General features: G+C 41.7%; 1 protein-coding gene across 1 annotated transcript; it reads left to right on the forward strand.

Annotated features, from left to right (window-relative positions):
* Positions 1–5,633: 5,633 nt before the first annotated feature.
* gjd4 (gap junction protein delta 4) lies at positions 5,634–10,748 on the forward strand. The gene is made up of 2 exons (XM_065948881.1): positions 5,634–6,096; positions 6,232–10,748. Exons 1-2 carry the CDS (start codon positions 6,033–6,035, stop codon positions 7,410–7,412), a joined length of 1,245 nt encoding a protein of 414 aa, XP_065804953.1. The 5' UTR covers positions 5,634–6,032; the 3' UTR covers positions 7,413–10,748.
* Positions 10,749–16,122: the final 5,374 nt, after the last annotated feature.

The following is a 16,122-nucleotide window of genomic DNA, read 5'->3' on the forward strand; positions in this document are numbered from 1 at the left end:
GAAGGGGATTTGAACCAGGAACCTGCAGAGCTGAGTATGTGGGTTGCGCCGATGAAAAACTTGTCAAACCTTCTCTGCCAATGCCAAACAGCTTTTTCTGCTGTTGCTATTGACTCTTGCTGTTAGCTTCTGTTACCCCAGGTGCTGACAATCAGGTGCCTGATTTGCATCTGATTGGCAGAGAAGATTTGGCAAGTTTTTCAAGGGCACAACCCACATAATCAGCTCTGCTGCTTATCGCACAAATGCATGTTCCTTACAAATGTGGCATCATTTGAAAGGGAAATAAACAGGCTTTCCAACAGTATAAGATTTATTGCCAAGAAGCTTTTTTACAACAAAGAAATAATCCACCAAACACAAATTTCCTTACTTTTTGTGCAATGTTTTATGTAAAGAAAATAGGCCACAGGTTAAAATCACAGGTTTTACCTTAAAGGATTATTGCTGAAGTAAACCAGTAAATACAATACACTGACAAACCGTCCCTCATGGTCTCATCTTGAGTGCTCCCACACAGCTATCATAATTTGATGTATTAATTGTTGTGACTCTGCAGGGTTTCCTCTCCCAGAAAGAACATTTTTAATGATGTAGAGTACATGGTAATACAGAGATTACACTCAGCCTTGTATATCGTCACTGAGGGACAAATTAAATCCTCATGTTAGCCTTCATTTGCATTTCAATCGCTGCTCTGGTTACTGCTTTACGAGTGAATTCAATGCAATGAAGAGGTAGAGAGAGCAACTGCCCAACACCTCTTTGACATAATGACAGACAGAATATGGAAACAATCGCAGATTCAGAGTTCGATACACAGGTCTGAAAAACAATCAACAACATGTCCAGGGGGTGAGGCAAAAGGCAGGGTATCTCAAATATGTAGTCATACATGGGAGAGATAAATACAAAAAGGCTGTAACGAAGTACACGAAGGAAACACTACGAACTGGCAACAAGAGGGAGAGCACACTAGGATTAAATACACAGACAATCAGGGGATAACGAGACACAGGTGAGGGGAATCAGAGCGCCGCTGACACGAGGAGCAGGATCTGAAAGACAGAGACAAGCGTAAATACAAAAACTCAACATAAGACAAGAAATAAATAATGAAAAACACAAAACATGAGCTAATGCTGGGTGGAAACCAGGTCATATGGACAAATGAAATATACTGTACACATTGTGAAATCACATCAGCTGAGTTAAATAACACCTCAGATGTTTTGCACTCAGTCCTTTTAGAACAGATGAGGGAGTCATGTGACTATGGTTCTTATTTACATGTCCTGTAGAGAATGAAAACGTATTTAAAGGGTGCAGCGAGGGAATATCTTTTCCTGACCACAGCTTGATTGATAGATATATTCAAATACACCAGACGTAAATTAAAGGCTTCTGGGCGTTGATGTGGATGAGTAAGACAGCTTTTTCTTACTTAGTATGAGCAAAAATCTTTCTCACTTCTTTCACTACAAGGAGACAACTTGTTCACAACATAAGATAAGATAATCCTTTATTTATCCCACAACAGGGAAATTTACAGTGTTACAGCAGCAAAGAGCAAAGATTGCAAACAAAAAGAGAACACAGTACACAATTTAAATAAAAAAATAAAAATTTTAAATGTACAAAAAATAGATAGATACCACAATATAGATTAAAAAATAGATTTAATCAAAATAAAAATCGGTCAGAACACAATGTTCACCAGCTATTTGCTAAATCTGTCTCTTGTTTTTTTGCTAGACAGGAAGTGCACATTTAGTTAATGAGAACTTTTTTGTGTTGAAGACAGATTTCTGCAGATGCCAGGGCCAAAAAAAAAAGGTGCCAGCTTAAAGACATCAATACACTCAATAGAGCTCAGGGAAGCTGTCTTTTCCTGCACTGATTTCCATCTCTGTAATGGAGTGTGAACGCCCTTTATGGCTGTGCTTGAGGTCATATCAGCGATATTTTTAAAAACTTGCTAAGAAAGCGTTTTTCTCCTTCTTTCCTTCCTCTCTCTCGCCAGCTTTGGCAATTAGAGTCATTTCCCTGCATGCTAACTATCCTCTCACTTCAGAACTCTGAATATTTCCCATCTGTCCAGCAGTTTCTGTTTCAGAGTTTTCCCGCCTCACTGGTTTACCTGATCAGCTACCTGATGCTGCAGCTGTTCCCTTTTTTCCCTATTAGCAGGGATGCGGGGGTGGGGTGGGGTGGGGTGGGGTGGGTTGAGCCCAAGCCAGGCCTTGTATAAATACACAGGTGTGGATTACGAAATTAGCAGAATTGAAAAGTTCTGTCACGGACATCAAACTGCCCAAATTAAAGTCACATTTAGGCAGATGTAGCTCGGTCTGTAGGGTCTTGGGTTGGGAAGTGAAGGGTTGAAGTCCTGGTATGCACCAAATCTGTAAATTGTCCAGTTCACTTGGAGTACTGCCAAGGTGTCCCCAAACAAGACAACAAACTCCCAACTGCTCTGAGTTCCTTCACTCCTACATCACTTCATTAAAGGTCAAATATTCTCCTCCTCTTCAGTGTAAATAAGTCTCAGAGCTCCTCAAAACATGTTTGTGAAGTTTCTTGTTCTAAATCCACTCTGATCCTGTATTTGATCATGTCTATAAACCCCTCTATTTCAGCCCTGCTCAGAACAGGCTGTTTCTGTGTCTGTACCTTTAAATATGTAAATGAGCTGTGTCTGACCACGCCCACTCTCTGGAAGGGCTTGGATATCGCAGGCTTTCTGGCTCCATGTCCTATTGTTTACAGTGAGAAGGCAGACTCAGAGGGCAGAACAAACACCTAGCTGTGGGAGTGTCACCCACCTGGGGGAGGGGTTACTGCCCTTTGGGATGTCATGAAGGGAAAATCTCCAAACAGCCTGTTTGAGCACACATTTTTAAGTGGAGCAGACAAAAGACGGAGCTGATGGACTTTTCTCATCATTGGGGGGTTTGTAGACAGACTAGAGACACATGTTAGAGTTAGAGAAACATGGAGAAGTGGATTTCAGTTTGCTGGTTTGTTGTCAGTTTTCAAGGTCAACCACAATGTTAGTAATTTAGATTATTTTCTTTGGTAACAGTTTATGAGGGCATTTTAGTGGAAATTCAACGTTTGTGGTGTAATGGCGTGATTGGGCTCTAAGTCGTGCACTGGAGTAGTGTGAGGTCAGTCGTCTTTTGGTTTCATTAGAAGAGTTATATCATCCTGATTATAAACTCAAGTTGCAGCTTACATCTGTGATTACAATCAGTATTACACACAAGGGAAGGACAAAGAGTCCCTGCCTCCTCACAAAGAACGAGTCTCTCTCTGTGGTTATTAACTTCATCTTTACAAGCAGAGGAGAAGAGGAGAGCAGGTGAGGAGGTGGGAACAGAACAATCTGAGAGAGCGCTGAATGTCACAACAGGAGGTTCATGTTCACTTTAATAGTTGGCTGAGGAGAAATAAGAACATCTAATATTACTTCAGAAAACAAAAATACAGACATCTGAGTCAAGAGCTGGCTGCTCAACACCTCAGTGACTGAACAATAAAACAAAGTAAGAGATGAATGACGTGGTCCAAAAACAAATCTTCATAAAAAAAGACTAAATCTACACAATGAGAATAACATGTTGATCAGTGTTCACAACATTTATCTCAGGAATATGTCTTTTCATTGGAATCTAAATACAAGTCATGTGTTCTGACAAATCTTTACTTTACACACTCTGGGAATATAAAAGGATATGTGAGGTCCTTGCAGGTCATCTGCTCCAGACAGGTGTGCATTGTTGTGTTGATTGTGTGCAGGATGCCAAACTCACAGAAGTTAGTTTAAGGGGTCAGCCACAAAGATAGTTTGATAGTGAGGATCCATTGCTAACAATTAGAGTGTATTTAGAGTGGAAAGCCTCCATCTACCAGTAAAAAAATTAAGTGGATTTCTGAACAGATGATATGAGGCCTCCTCTGACGTCATGTAAAGTTTGCAGTTCTCTTAGTGTTTCATTTGGAGTTTGAGTTTAGTTTAAGCTTCTTATTTCTTACGCTGATAGTTTTAATGTTTATACATGATCCATTATTTCTTCATAAACTTCATTTTTCCTTTTACCTGCTGCATTGGTGATCGCCCCTTTAATGAACCAACATGTCCTTGTTATGGCCTCCTTAACCAAATGAATAAACCAAGGCTCAAAAACATGGAGACCAGAAAACATATAGGGACGCCACACAGATTGAAAGGCTTGAACCCAGAGCTTAAAACTCTAAATGAGACAAATGACTGGAAGGAGCTGAGTCAACCACACAACGTGCCATCGCTCTCAGAATCTCCTCCTAAAACTATCAAAGAAATAAACTAACCTCAGAGAAAACAAAAGATAGAATACACAAGACACTGGAGGTCTCCAACCCAAACTAAAATACAAAAATGTAAGATGGAAAAAACTCCCCTCATGTTGAGCTGCCATGAGAGAGTGTGTGGCAGCCTCTCTTATCTATCTGCTCCTCTAAAGCCCCCCTCCTCCTCCCTGAGTGCAAAGTGCACCAGGTAGAGGAAGGAAGGAGGGAGAACCAGGGAGCGAGACAACAGGGCTGCATGCAACACTCCTTAAAATTCAACCTTTAAATGAAATGCAGGCGTCATTTTCTGTCCTTCCTGACGACTTCATTCCTCTCTGTTATTCCTCTTTAATCAATCCTATACATATTCCCCGCTGTAGCCTTGCAACCCAGTCAAATGAGCCATGTGGGATTCGGACTGTGAGCCAGAATTGGGGGCGCTAATGACCATTGATCTGTTAGTGATTATGAGCCGAGCCAACTGTCTTTAGCCATGTGTCCCCTCAGGATAGAGAGACCCTGACCATGAGGTCAATGCAGCACGGGACAGAAGAACTGACTTTCCCTCTTTTAAAATCGTATTATAATGGAGATCTGCACTATTATCAGATCAGAATCAGAATCAGAATCGGGGTTTATTGCCAAGTACATTTACACATATAAGGAATTTGACTTGGTGTATTGGTGGTAAACAATTAACAAGGAAATAAAGCAGAACTAGCAACAACTTAAATACTACAGTATAAGAAGATATTACAATATATAAAATAGAATTTAAAAATATAAAGATAAAATATTTTAAAAAAAAAAACACAAAAGGTGCAATGAAGGAGCTGTGCAGTGGACTATAAGAAACAATCTTAGTGTGTGTAACTACTCACAGAGTGCATGTAAGGATTATGTAGATTTATTTTCTACAGCAAGATGCTAATATCAATCTTATTTTGTCAAAAAAAAAGTATTTGAGTAGCTTGTTTCTTTATCATATCTGTTAAACTTCAGAGTAACTTTCCATATTTTACAGATTGTAAATGGCTGACCTTCTCAGTCATAAACTGGCATCAGCTGTGGGAAAACACTATTTACAACCTACTTATATTTCCCATGAGCTAATCCCCAGCCTTCATATATACATGTTATCTTGATTCAACACCAGGAGATGAAGCAGTAAGTGCTCGTGTATTTACGGAGCAGCCAGTTTAAACACAAGATTGTGTTTGAGAACTTAATACAGCAATTTAGAGCGAGTAAGCCAGGAGGCTTGTTTCTCTCCTGTAAGGACGTCCAGCAGCACCAAAATATCTCTGCTATGCCAGGACGGCAACGTGCCTGTGGAAGTGTGTTAAGAATAGACCCACAATGGGGCTCGCTCCCGTCTTCTGTTGTCTGAGGTCGTACAGTTGTCTGCGGGGAGAGAGAGGAAGAGCTCATTTTGATGGTTTACTTCAGACTTTCAGAGACTTGGGGTGACTCAGAGGGATCAGATTGGATTTTACCTGCTGGAAGGAAGCACAAAGTCTTTCTAGAAGAGAGTCTGACTGCTGAGGGAACATTCTGTCCGCCAACCTGGAGGTTATTGTGCAACTGGAAGCCAATGTGCCCCCGGGTGGAAAGGTTGGAGGAGATTTAGTTGCTGGCTTATCTTTGGGGGCTTGGACTGAGAGACTGGAAGATTTTGGAAGGCCTTAAGCACAGCAAGCATGGTGGGATCAAATGCCTCTGAGGTCATCCTTATCTCTGTCAATCACAGCATCACTTTGATGGGTGAGTTAACTGACCTGGTTTGTGTGTAAATAAAAAAATAAGGATTTTGTACGGATCAGTTTCTTTTCGACCTTGAGTTCTTTGCTAAATTCAAAATCAGGTCAAGTTTTGATACCAGTGTGTTTTTGTTCCCAGGAAAAGTGTGGTTCATTGTGATGATCCTCCTCCGTGTCCTCATCCTCCTATTCGCTGGTTATCCTCTCTACCAGGACGAGCAGGAGAGATTTGTGTGCAACACCATCCAGCCGGGCTGTGCCAATGTGTGCTACGATCTGTTCTCTCCCATCTCTCTGTTTCGCTTCTGGCTGGTGCAGCTTGTCACCTTGTGTCTCCCCTACATTGTCTTCATGATCTACGTGGTCCACAAGGTGTCCAACGGCCTCACTGTGGATTTAGTTTCTGAGGGACAAGTCAAAGCCTTTCCGTTGTTGAAGATCCGCCAGGAGCTGTTAAAAAAAAAGACGTCTGCGAAGAAGAGGCCGTCGGTGGCTGAGCGAAGGTCAATCCAAAGCTTCACAGGCGCCTACATCCTCCACCTGATGTTCAGGACGTTGCTGGAGGTGGGGTTCGGGGCAGCTCACTACCACATCTTTGGCTTCTACATCCCAAGAAGGTTCCTGTGCCAGCATCCACCGTGCACCACCCAGGTGGACTGCTACATCTCCCGGCCCACAGAGAAGACCGTCATGCTCAACTTCATGCTCGCCGTTGCCGCTCTGTCTCTTATTCTAAACATGCTGGATTTTATCTGTGCCATCAAGCGCTCTGTGAAGCAGAAGAGCAAGAGTAAGATGGAGAAGATGTATGAGGAGGAGCGATGTTTCCTCGCAGCTGCTGGAGGAGCCTCAAGTGGAGCTGATCCAAACGCCTCCCCGGCTCAGCGGGATGTGGATGCAGGTCAGACGGGGAGTTTTAGGAAGAGGCGAGGCAGTAAGAGCTCTTGTGTAGGGGGAGCTCTCCCTCCAGGTCAGGAACCCCTCTTCAGATGCTCTCCAGGACCTCCAGGCTGCAACACCAACGGGAACAACGACTACTCTGTGACTCAAGACGAGGCTCTGGAGAAGAACGGCAGCGAGGTGGCTCTTTGCCCTCCAGAGCCAATTGGGACGCCGAGATCCATCCGCGTTAGCAAGCGCGGTCGACTCAAACCGCCACCTCCCCCTAGACGGGACCTCGGTTCAACAGCGCCAATTGCGGACGTTTCCATGAAAACCTGTACCAGGAGGGTTGGTCAGTACACGCTGGTTGAGCTGGGAAGCAGCCCGGAGCTGCAGAACAATGAGGATGGGCAGGAAAAGAGATCAGAGTGGGTGTGACTAAGAGGGCGTGCTTGATTCATTTATTTTCACGTTTGTTTGGGACACTTGGACAAATAGATGTGGAAGATATACCCCAAGGATTCCTGTGCAAATACGTGGTGTCAGAAAAAACAGAAAGGGGTTTCCTAATGGGAAATTCACCTGAAGACTCCTTAAAGTCTAAACAGACACCTATAATATATATATTATATATAACCATAATCCAGGATTTGCAGATCTTGGGTCATTCCCCAAAACTGCCGACGGTGCCAGTTGGAGATGTTTTCTTACTTACCTGCACAAGAAGGTTTGGTCAGGATACGATGGCAGAGCTGGGCAACAGCCCAGAGCTGTAGACCAATGAGGACAAGCGGGAGAAACGATCAGAGGGGTTGTGGTAAGAGGGCTGGATTTATTTATTTAGAAAGCTTATTTGGAACACAAGACTTGGACAAACAAGTGTGGGTGATTCCCGTAGTGTTGTAATAATCACGACAATGAGTTTCATTCAGGGCACAATCGTGTAGAGCTCCCTAAGTGTGGAACAAAAACTCAAAAGTCGGAGAAAACTTTGGTTTCCGCATTTCCAAGTTGACAGACTTGATGTTGCATTTTGCTGAAACATGGCAGACCAAATCAAAGGTTGGTTTGATGGTCAGAACTTATTGTACTACAAGACTGTTTCCTCCCTCAGAGAGCCAACAGTGCCTGTTGGGGGATGTTTCTTTACCTACCTGCTCCAGAAGAGTTAATCAGTATGTGTTGGTGGAGCTGGGAGGGAGCCCAGAGCTATGGACGGGTTAGAGAAAAGATCAGAGTAGGTGTGATAAGAGGGCTGCGTTGATTGATTTAAAATGTATTTTAGACGAATGGATGTGGGTGATTCACAAACATTAGTTTCCGACCAAGAGAAATTTCTTAAAACTCCCATGAGTATGAAATTGGAGAACATTTACAAGACTTGCAGAGTTGACAGAATTCGCTTTAATTTTATCATGTTGAAAAATTACAAACCAGATGAATCCCTGGTTTGATGGTCTAAAAGTGTTTTTATAATCTAAGTACTGAAGGTCATTTTTTGGCACATTTATAAAGTCTAAAATGCAGTTAGGTTGCTTCCCATAGTGAGTGACCCAGACCCACCTTAGAGCAATTTGATCATTCTCACATTATGGAGTAAAAGATCATAAACACACAAAAGTCAGAACAACTTCAAGTAAACGGGACAATATTAAGGAGCATTTGAACACAGCATTACAAACACTGCCACGCTCCCTTCCCTGCTTTTCTTTAACTTGAGGGGAATTCAAAACGGCACTGCATCCAACACACACCTTAGACTCCCGTGACATAATCAAATCTGCTGCGAGTGTATCACGCGATCAGATCCCGCCGCCTGCAAGGAGTGTTGGGCTGAATGATGCAAAGAGACAAGAATTCAAGGCATGAATACGAATGTCCAGCCTTAAGCGTCCTTGAACAAACATCAACCTTGAGAAATTCTAAAAGAGTGCGGCCCACCTGTTTCTTCTCTTGTTGTCTTTACTCCCCTCCTCCTCCCTGGAAACACTGTCCATAAACAAAGACAAGCCATGACCTGTCCTGCATATACAACCCCGACCTCCCAACACTCTATACGATACCAACACAGAGGCCTTCTTCTTTGAGTTTGGGTCACAAGTGTCAGGCGACGTGTGCAGCCTCTAGGCCCTGAACCTGGGTGTTTGGGTGACCTCTTAAAATCTGAGGAAGCAGACCATGGCGGTGCATTCAAGGTCATAGAGGTGAATAAAAATAGTGGTTTCAGAAGTAAAGGACACTCCGAAAGCCGACACAGGCTCACAAAGCAATTATGTTCCCCCATAGGAGCTCTGTATTTATGGAGACAGCTTGTCACTCTATTTCAGGGCCTTGTGGAGCTTAAGAGCAGCACAAGCCTTAACAAACACAGTGACACAGAAATAGAGCAGAGGAGAGATATCTGCTCTGTGCTGGCTGTGGCTTTGGTTTCACCTTGATCAGAGCTCAGATTAATCATCACAGATGGTATTTATAGGGTGTCTGCTGTATTGTTTAATTAACTGTATTTTCTTGAAATCTTTATCCTGTGTGACACTGATGATTGTGAGGAGACTCCCTCAGTAAATCATCATCCTCATCCTCCTCCCAGCAGTATCTGCCTCTCTGTGTAAACCGATAGCTCTGATCTTTCTCCTCTTGAGGTCTCTTTGAAGTTGACAACAAAAGCTCGCGGCCTCATATCTCACCCATCCTCTCACCTACAGTATCTACCTGGGGTGACAGCCAGGGGGAGGGTGGGGGTGGGGGGGGGGCTTCTTCAAACCTCAGCTGGTCTGATGGTGCTGCACCTCCTTCATTTGGGCTGGCTGCACACAGACAGACGATTTTTCAAATCTTAACCGATTTTTAAAACTTGGGAGACCACAGACATGAGGACAGACTGAGCCATACACACCCCAAAAAATCCATACGCTACTTTACCTGCCTGCTGAGGATCTGAAACACTTCCTCAGATCTCCTCATCTCCGTGTGAAGGGTTTTTAATTTGACTCATGTTCTCATATGAAACAGCACATTACTTTTTGTAGGTATAAGTGCGAACAGTGAATGAGGAAAAACCTGAAGGAAGTGACTTCCAATTAATTTAAAGTACTAAAGGACATCGATTTAACAATCTGTGTAGCATGCTCACTTGGCATTGGATTTCTGTTATGTTTTCATGTTGATTAAAACCCATCTGTGCCTTTATATTTACACCAGTTTTATTCCAATGACACTTCCTGGTTATCTTCCAGTACAATGTCAAATCACTTTATGTACAGTTTCATTCTCTATTACTGTTCATGCAAAGTTAGTTTCTTTATACAGTTATCTGTTTGTGCTTGATTTTTAATGTTTCTGCGTGTCACTCATCGAGCCTCACATGTTAAATGATCTCTGTTTATGTACCTGATGGCTGCTTGTTTTTGTTATCATGACATTTCAGATTATGTAATTTTTATAAAGCACTTTATTTCTTTAATCCCCCCCCCCCCCCCTGTGCCGAAACAGCTGCATGTCTTCTGTAGTTTGGGATCATGCTGCCCTCTGCTGGTGAAAAATGTGAAATGTTTTGTTGTTGTATATCAGTCTTACCGTCCATCTGTGTGTGCTGTTTGTCTGTGTGTGCTGCAAATGACAGGAGCTGCTAAACTGTTTTTTTGTTGTTTTTATAGCAATAAAGATATATTCTATTCTATTCTATTCTATTCTATATGATCCAATCGTTAAGTTGTGAAGTCAAATCTTGATATGTAAATATTTGTATTTTCTTGTGACTCTTTCTTTCTTTCAATAAATATGAAATGTAAAAAATCTGGTTGAAATAATTACCTAGTTAGGCCCTTTTCCTCCAGGCAAAGTGTCTAGTGATGTAATGCACACTTTGGAGATCTTCGCTCTATCGTGCATGCTGTCACTAGTGTCACTGCTGCTGACATGTTGCTGAGAGAAAGCAGAGCAGCAGAAAGGAAGGACAGGTTATGCCTCATTGTAAAAGGTGACTAATCAGGCTTTCCAACGATAAATTATACAACACCAATTAGTATTATTACTTTTTTTGAGGAGTTTATATCCACTTGGTTTGGAGGAGAAATGACAGAAAGACATCTAGTTAATGGCTCTATCAAGTGGCCAGATTAGGGTATTGCAGTTAATAAAATGTTTTCCTTAATAAGAGATGAGACAGAAAGGAAATACAAAAGTTTAAAAGTACGACGGAGTATTAGGGCCACGTCAAAGATTTTTTTTCCTCAAATTTTGAGTTTCGTGCAGAATCTTTTCAAGGTCCTGATACTCATGACACTGTGATACTGATGTGTCAAAACAATGTGTAGTTTCATATCTGCATATGTAAAGCACCAACTCAACTAATGGTATATTTAGAGACCTTATCAAACTGTTGTTTTTAAAGCAACTAAATCCACACCTCCCCTCACCTCCCGCTTGCTTTAGGCCTCTATAGTTCTCTTTTAAGGATGTGTTGGTACCTATAATTAAAATGATGTAATCAAATGTAATGTTTGATAGAGACATGACCATATAAGGAAACTCATCACGCTGCTGCTGGTTGGATTGAGTGTGTTTAAATACACCTGTGCGTTGTCTTGTATGACAAACCTGATGAAGCCATGCGGGTGGAATATGTTGTTAGTTTGATGTGTGTAATCATATAAAAAGAAAAAGTATATTCAGCCTTCTTGTGTGTGGAGAATCTTCTCATTTGCTGTCAAGATGTAAATGTGGAAGTTGGTGGAGACCAAGACATACCTGAGACACCAGAGTGCTCCAAGACCAAGACCAAGACATTTAGGGATCTACACTGAGTCAAGACAAAGACCATAAATACCAGTGAAAAATCAACAACTTATGTGCAGCAGGCGTGTCACTAAATTAGACCGTAACACCGGGAAGATTGGGGCCATAACCGGGGGAAAATCTTTTTTTTAAATGATGAATCAAATGAAGTTATTAGTTCTTTTAAAAAGAGGTGTTTTCCTTCTTATCACAGTAATGACCATTACAAATATATTTCTTATATTTTGTTGCAGAGGCAACAAATGTCAGGGTTCGAAACAACGGTCAGAACACCAGAGGATGACATCATGAAGGCTTTGTCTTTAAACTATTTCACATTAGTAAATGCTTTAATGGGAGTTCGGGGAGACTAACAGCTCGCCTGATGTTCCTGAAACCAGCGAGAATCTGGGAAAAACACTCAGCGCTTCAGATGAAAGAAGTTTTCCTTTTGTGTTCTCGTCAGTCAGAGTGAAGGACTGAAGGAACACAGTGTTCTGAGTGTGTGTGTGTGTGTGGAGGAGGGGGGTCCTCGGATTGGATGAGGCAGCAGGGGCTCACTGTAAGGACTACCAAACCACTCTGAGGCATTGTTACCGTGCCAACGGGGAGCCAGCCATCTTCATTAGTCTGAGTCTATAAGACGGTTTTTTGTTTTTTTTAAACATCTCTCCCACCGCAGACGTCTTGTTAAAGTCACCTCTCTAAATGTTTAGTCCCTCAGAAGCTATAACCCCGCAGCCCGAGAGATGTACTCGTCTGTTTTCCAACATCTGCGCCTATAGCGGCCTGCTGGGAATCATGTGTTCCTGAGCTGGAGGTCAGGAGCTGCAACATTAATCTAAACTGGGTCACATGAGCTCAGGGTCAATGTTATGCTTGATGCAAAGAGGAATACACCCACAGAAACTTGGGTTATTATTGTTCATCTTCATATGACAAATGTTATCTGGAAAACAACTGAAATCATTCAAAATACTAAACACAGGCTCATGTTTCCACAAGACAACAACATCTATATGAGATTTTAAAATAAGAGTCCACAGCTTTTAGAACAGTGTAAACCAAACACATAATGTGAGCCGGTGTTACGGTCTAATTTAGTGACATATGCAAAACAAATGCTGTACAGGAACATGAATAAAGAGAGGCGATGACTGTTGAGTAGAGATAATAAAACAGCAAAGACAAACAAAGCAAACAAAGACAATGAACACAAAAAATGAGAACTTTTAGTAGCTTAAAATGACAGATTGTAGTTTACCTTTAAAACATAGGCTACATTTTATCATAAACATGAAAACAACTTTTTATATCTTTAATAAACTGAAATCAGAAAACTGGAAAAGGAGGAAAAATGAAACTGATCATAATATTTAATAAAACTTAGGAGACTCTAAAAGTATCTTTGTATTGAAAATTAAAAAAGAAGAGAAAATGCACATTTTAAAGGAAGACTGTGTGACTTTTTGATCCAGTAGATGTCGCCCTTGAGCACCAGCATGAAACCAAAACAAACTGCTGTTCGGCCACACCTCCTCCATACTGAAGCCTCCGCTCTCCTCCAGAAACACACCTCCAACCCCCCCTCTCATCTCGCGTCCTTGTCTCAACCTGTATTGTTGTGTTAGCATGCTAATGTTAGCGCTCTTTAGCTAGCTTGTAGCTTCACATTGCATGTAAAGTGACACAGACTGAGCGTGATCCAAAAACTCTTACTAACATCCAAATAATCAGTGAGTATGTTCTTCTTCTTCTCTCTAGTCCTTAACTAAAACAGCTTTTATACACAAGGGGAGGAGCCAGCCGTCCCGTCCATGTAAACACGACTCTGACAACAACACAGCCAGCGGGACTCGAGCTTCTCACTCATTGTAGACAGTCAGGACTCAGAGACACATTTACACAGGACAGACTGGATTTATGATTTATTTACTGTATGTATAAAATGTTGCCCCTTCTTTAAAAAAAAAAAATAATTAAAAAATATTTAAAGAATTAAAATACTTATTTCATGTCTGTTTATTCCTACCGCTCTGGAAGATGATGTAGACAATGATCAGGGACGTATTCACAAACATCCTGAGAATCCTTTTAGAGAGATCCTAACTCAGCTTAAAACATCCTTGGAGAGATTTAGAAACATTCTCAGATCGAGGAAGACAGAAACATTTCTCTTAGTGAGGAGGTGTGGTCAATCCCGTTGCTAAGTATGACTTTTTTTTATTTTTTATAAACTGAAAAACATTGAGACATAAGTAAATCACAGACTCTAGTCAGACATCGTGTAATGATGAACATCCATGTGTGATAAATTGTAAGACGTCCTTTAAAAGTATACAGTTATCTGTTGTAATCTTTAATAGAAGCTCTGGATGTCCACAGCTGCCACGTCTCCTCCCATGCATTAAGATGTAGAAAGCAAAAACAACATTTCCCAGGTGACTCATGGGGATCAATAGTATTAAGAAGCATGACCTGCCCATCACTCCTCGGCTCTCGTCTTCGCCTGCCTCTCTTCAAACAGCTGCATCAATATTTCAGAGACGGCCCGTGTCAGAATGAATCCTCTAACACGTGAACGCGGAGAGAAAGGGAGACGATTCAATCAGACGAGCTGCGAGGAAGATTCTGGATCTGTGCACAGGTTGAAGGATTTCTCTCTTTTACACCTCTGCAGCCCAGTGAAACCACCTGAAAACCTTTGTATGTTTAACAGTACAAGCCCTGACAAGATCAACGTAAGTACCACCACGTCCATAAAACATTCCTAATAAAACTCTAAACCTGGACTAACCCCGCTGTAGGAGCCGTGCCCTGACTGTGTGAAGCTCCTCGTAATGATGCTCTCAGACTTTCTCTTCAAAGTTAATTATAATGTTTGGACGAGGACCAGGTCGCGACTCGCTGCTTTTAGTGTGTGGACAGTTGGTTTGTTGAGCCTGGAGGAGAGTGTTCAGTGTGATTTATTGTTTTAGTGTTAAAAGGCGGACGTTGATTTTTAGTGAATTTTCCCTGAATGCTCCTTCATTTGTTATTTCCTTAAAGATATGTTATCCTCTTTAGACTGATCTTTTATTATTTTATAAAGCCTGATTCTTACCTATCGGTTGGTTTATCTGTCTCTTATCACATAAATAATCTCATATTTATCTGTGGTATGTTTAATTCATCAGTGAAGATGCTGCTGTGTTTATGTTGAGACGACCCTGCTGGTTGCTTGTTTTGCTCGTTGGCTGCTTGTGTGTGTTTCAGGTGCCAGTGGGCGTGGCTGGGTCATCATTAATTGAGAACACCTTAGCCCGGTGTTCCCAATCCATAAGAGCAGGCCCCACTTCCTCCTTGTGGGAGTCAGGTGGTGTGTCACAATCTGACAGTCACTGCTATCTGTGCTGTATCCTGTTAAGACCTACTGTTCAGCAGGCCGATATTTGTTCCTACTCAGTCTGATCCATTCAGTGGAAGTGACATCATTAGCCCGCCTCATGTTATTACCACTCCAACTCAAATGTGATCTGCATGATGGCTCAGTAGATAATACAAAACTTCACATTGCATGTAAACAATTTAACAACTTAACATTTGAAAAGCAAATTCCCCGAGCCGGCCGCATCTCTCCTCGTTTGTTTTTATTTTGATGCACACGGGAAGTGCCTTCTACATTTAACTTCACACAGCATTGTGGGTGTTAAAATACAAATAATTTCCTGAAACGATGCATCCAACCCATACTGCAAAAAAAACCAGGAAGTTGGTACCAACGCTGAAATGTTCAGACTACTGAAGAGTGTGCACTGCATACTGAATCTGTGGCTTTTCATGAAGGGCCTGAGAGAAAGAGACAGAGAGAGGCTGTGTCCCATTGATCCTCTTTCCTTTTGGTTTAATCGCTACATTAATCTGGTTGTAAATAAATGTAAATCTATTTTTGATAGTAACCCCTCGACTCATTTGTCCCGGGCTTTGAACCATCCGTGACAATGTCTCGATGCACAAGCTGTTCTAAACCAGATCTCCCTGCAGGGATCAACTTCAATCTGTTTTGAGTTTGAATTGAATTAAATGTTCAGTTGTTCAATTCTTGGTCCTAAACTTTGACTTATGTGTCACTAAACTCTCAATAAAAGGAATCTCTGCTCCACCTGTCGGGTTGTTGCTCTTTAAGAGGAGAACTAAACGCTACAGAAACACTTTAGTACCTGCAGCTAGAGAACTACTTAACAGAGCTAGCACAACATGATGCACTTTAACCATGTCAGGATAAAGTGTCCAGTCAGTGTCTGTGTAAGGACTTGAGAAAAAGTCGGCACATGCACATCACTTATTCAGGTCCTGAGTTATAAAAAATAAAACCCTAGATATGATGCACAAA

The sequence above is a fragment of the Labrus bergylta genome, chromosome 20 (genome assembly GCF_963930695.1).
Source record: "Labrus bergylta chromosome 20, fLabBer1.1, whole genome shotgun sequence".
Classification (NCBI taxonomy): Eukaryota; Metazoa; Chordata; class Actinopteri; order Labriformes; family Labridae; genus Labrus; species Labrus bergylta.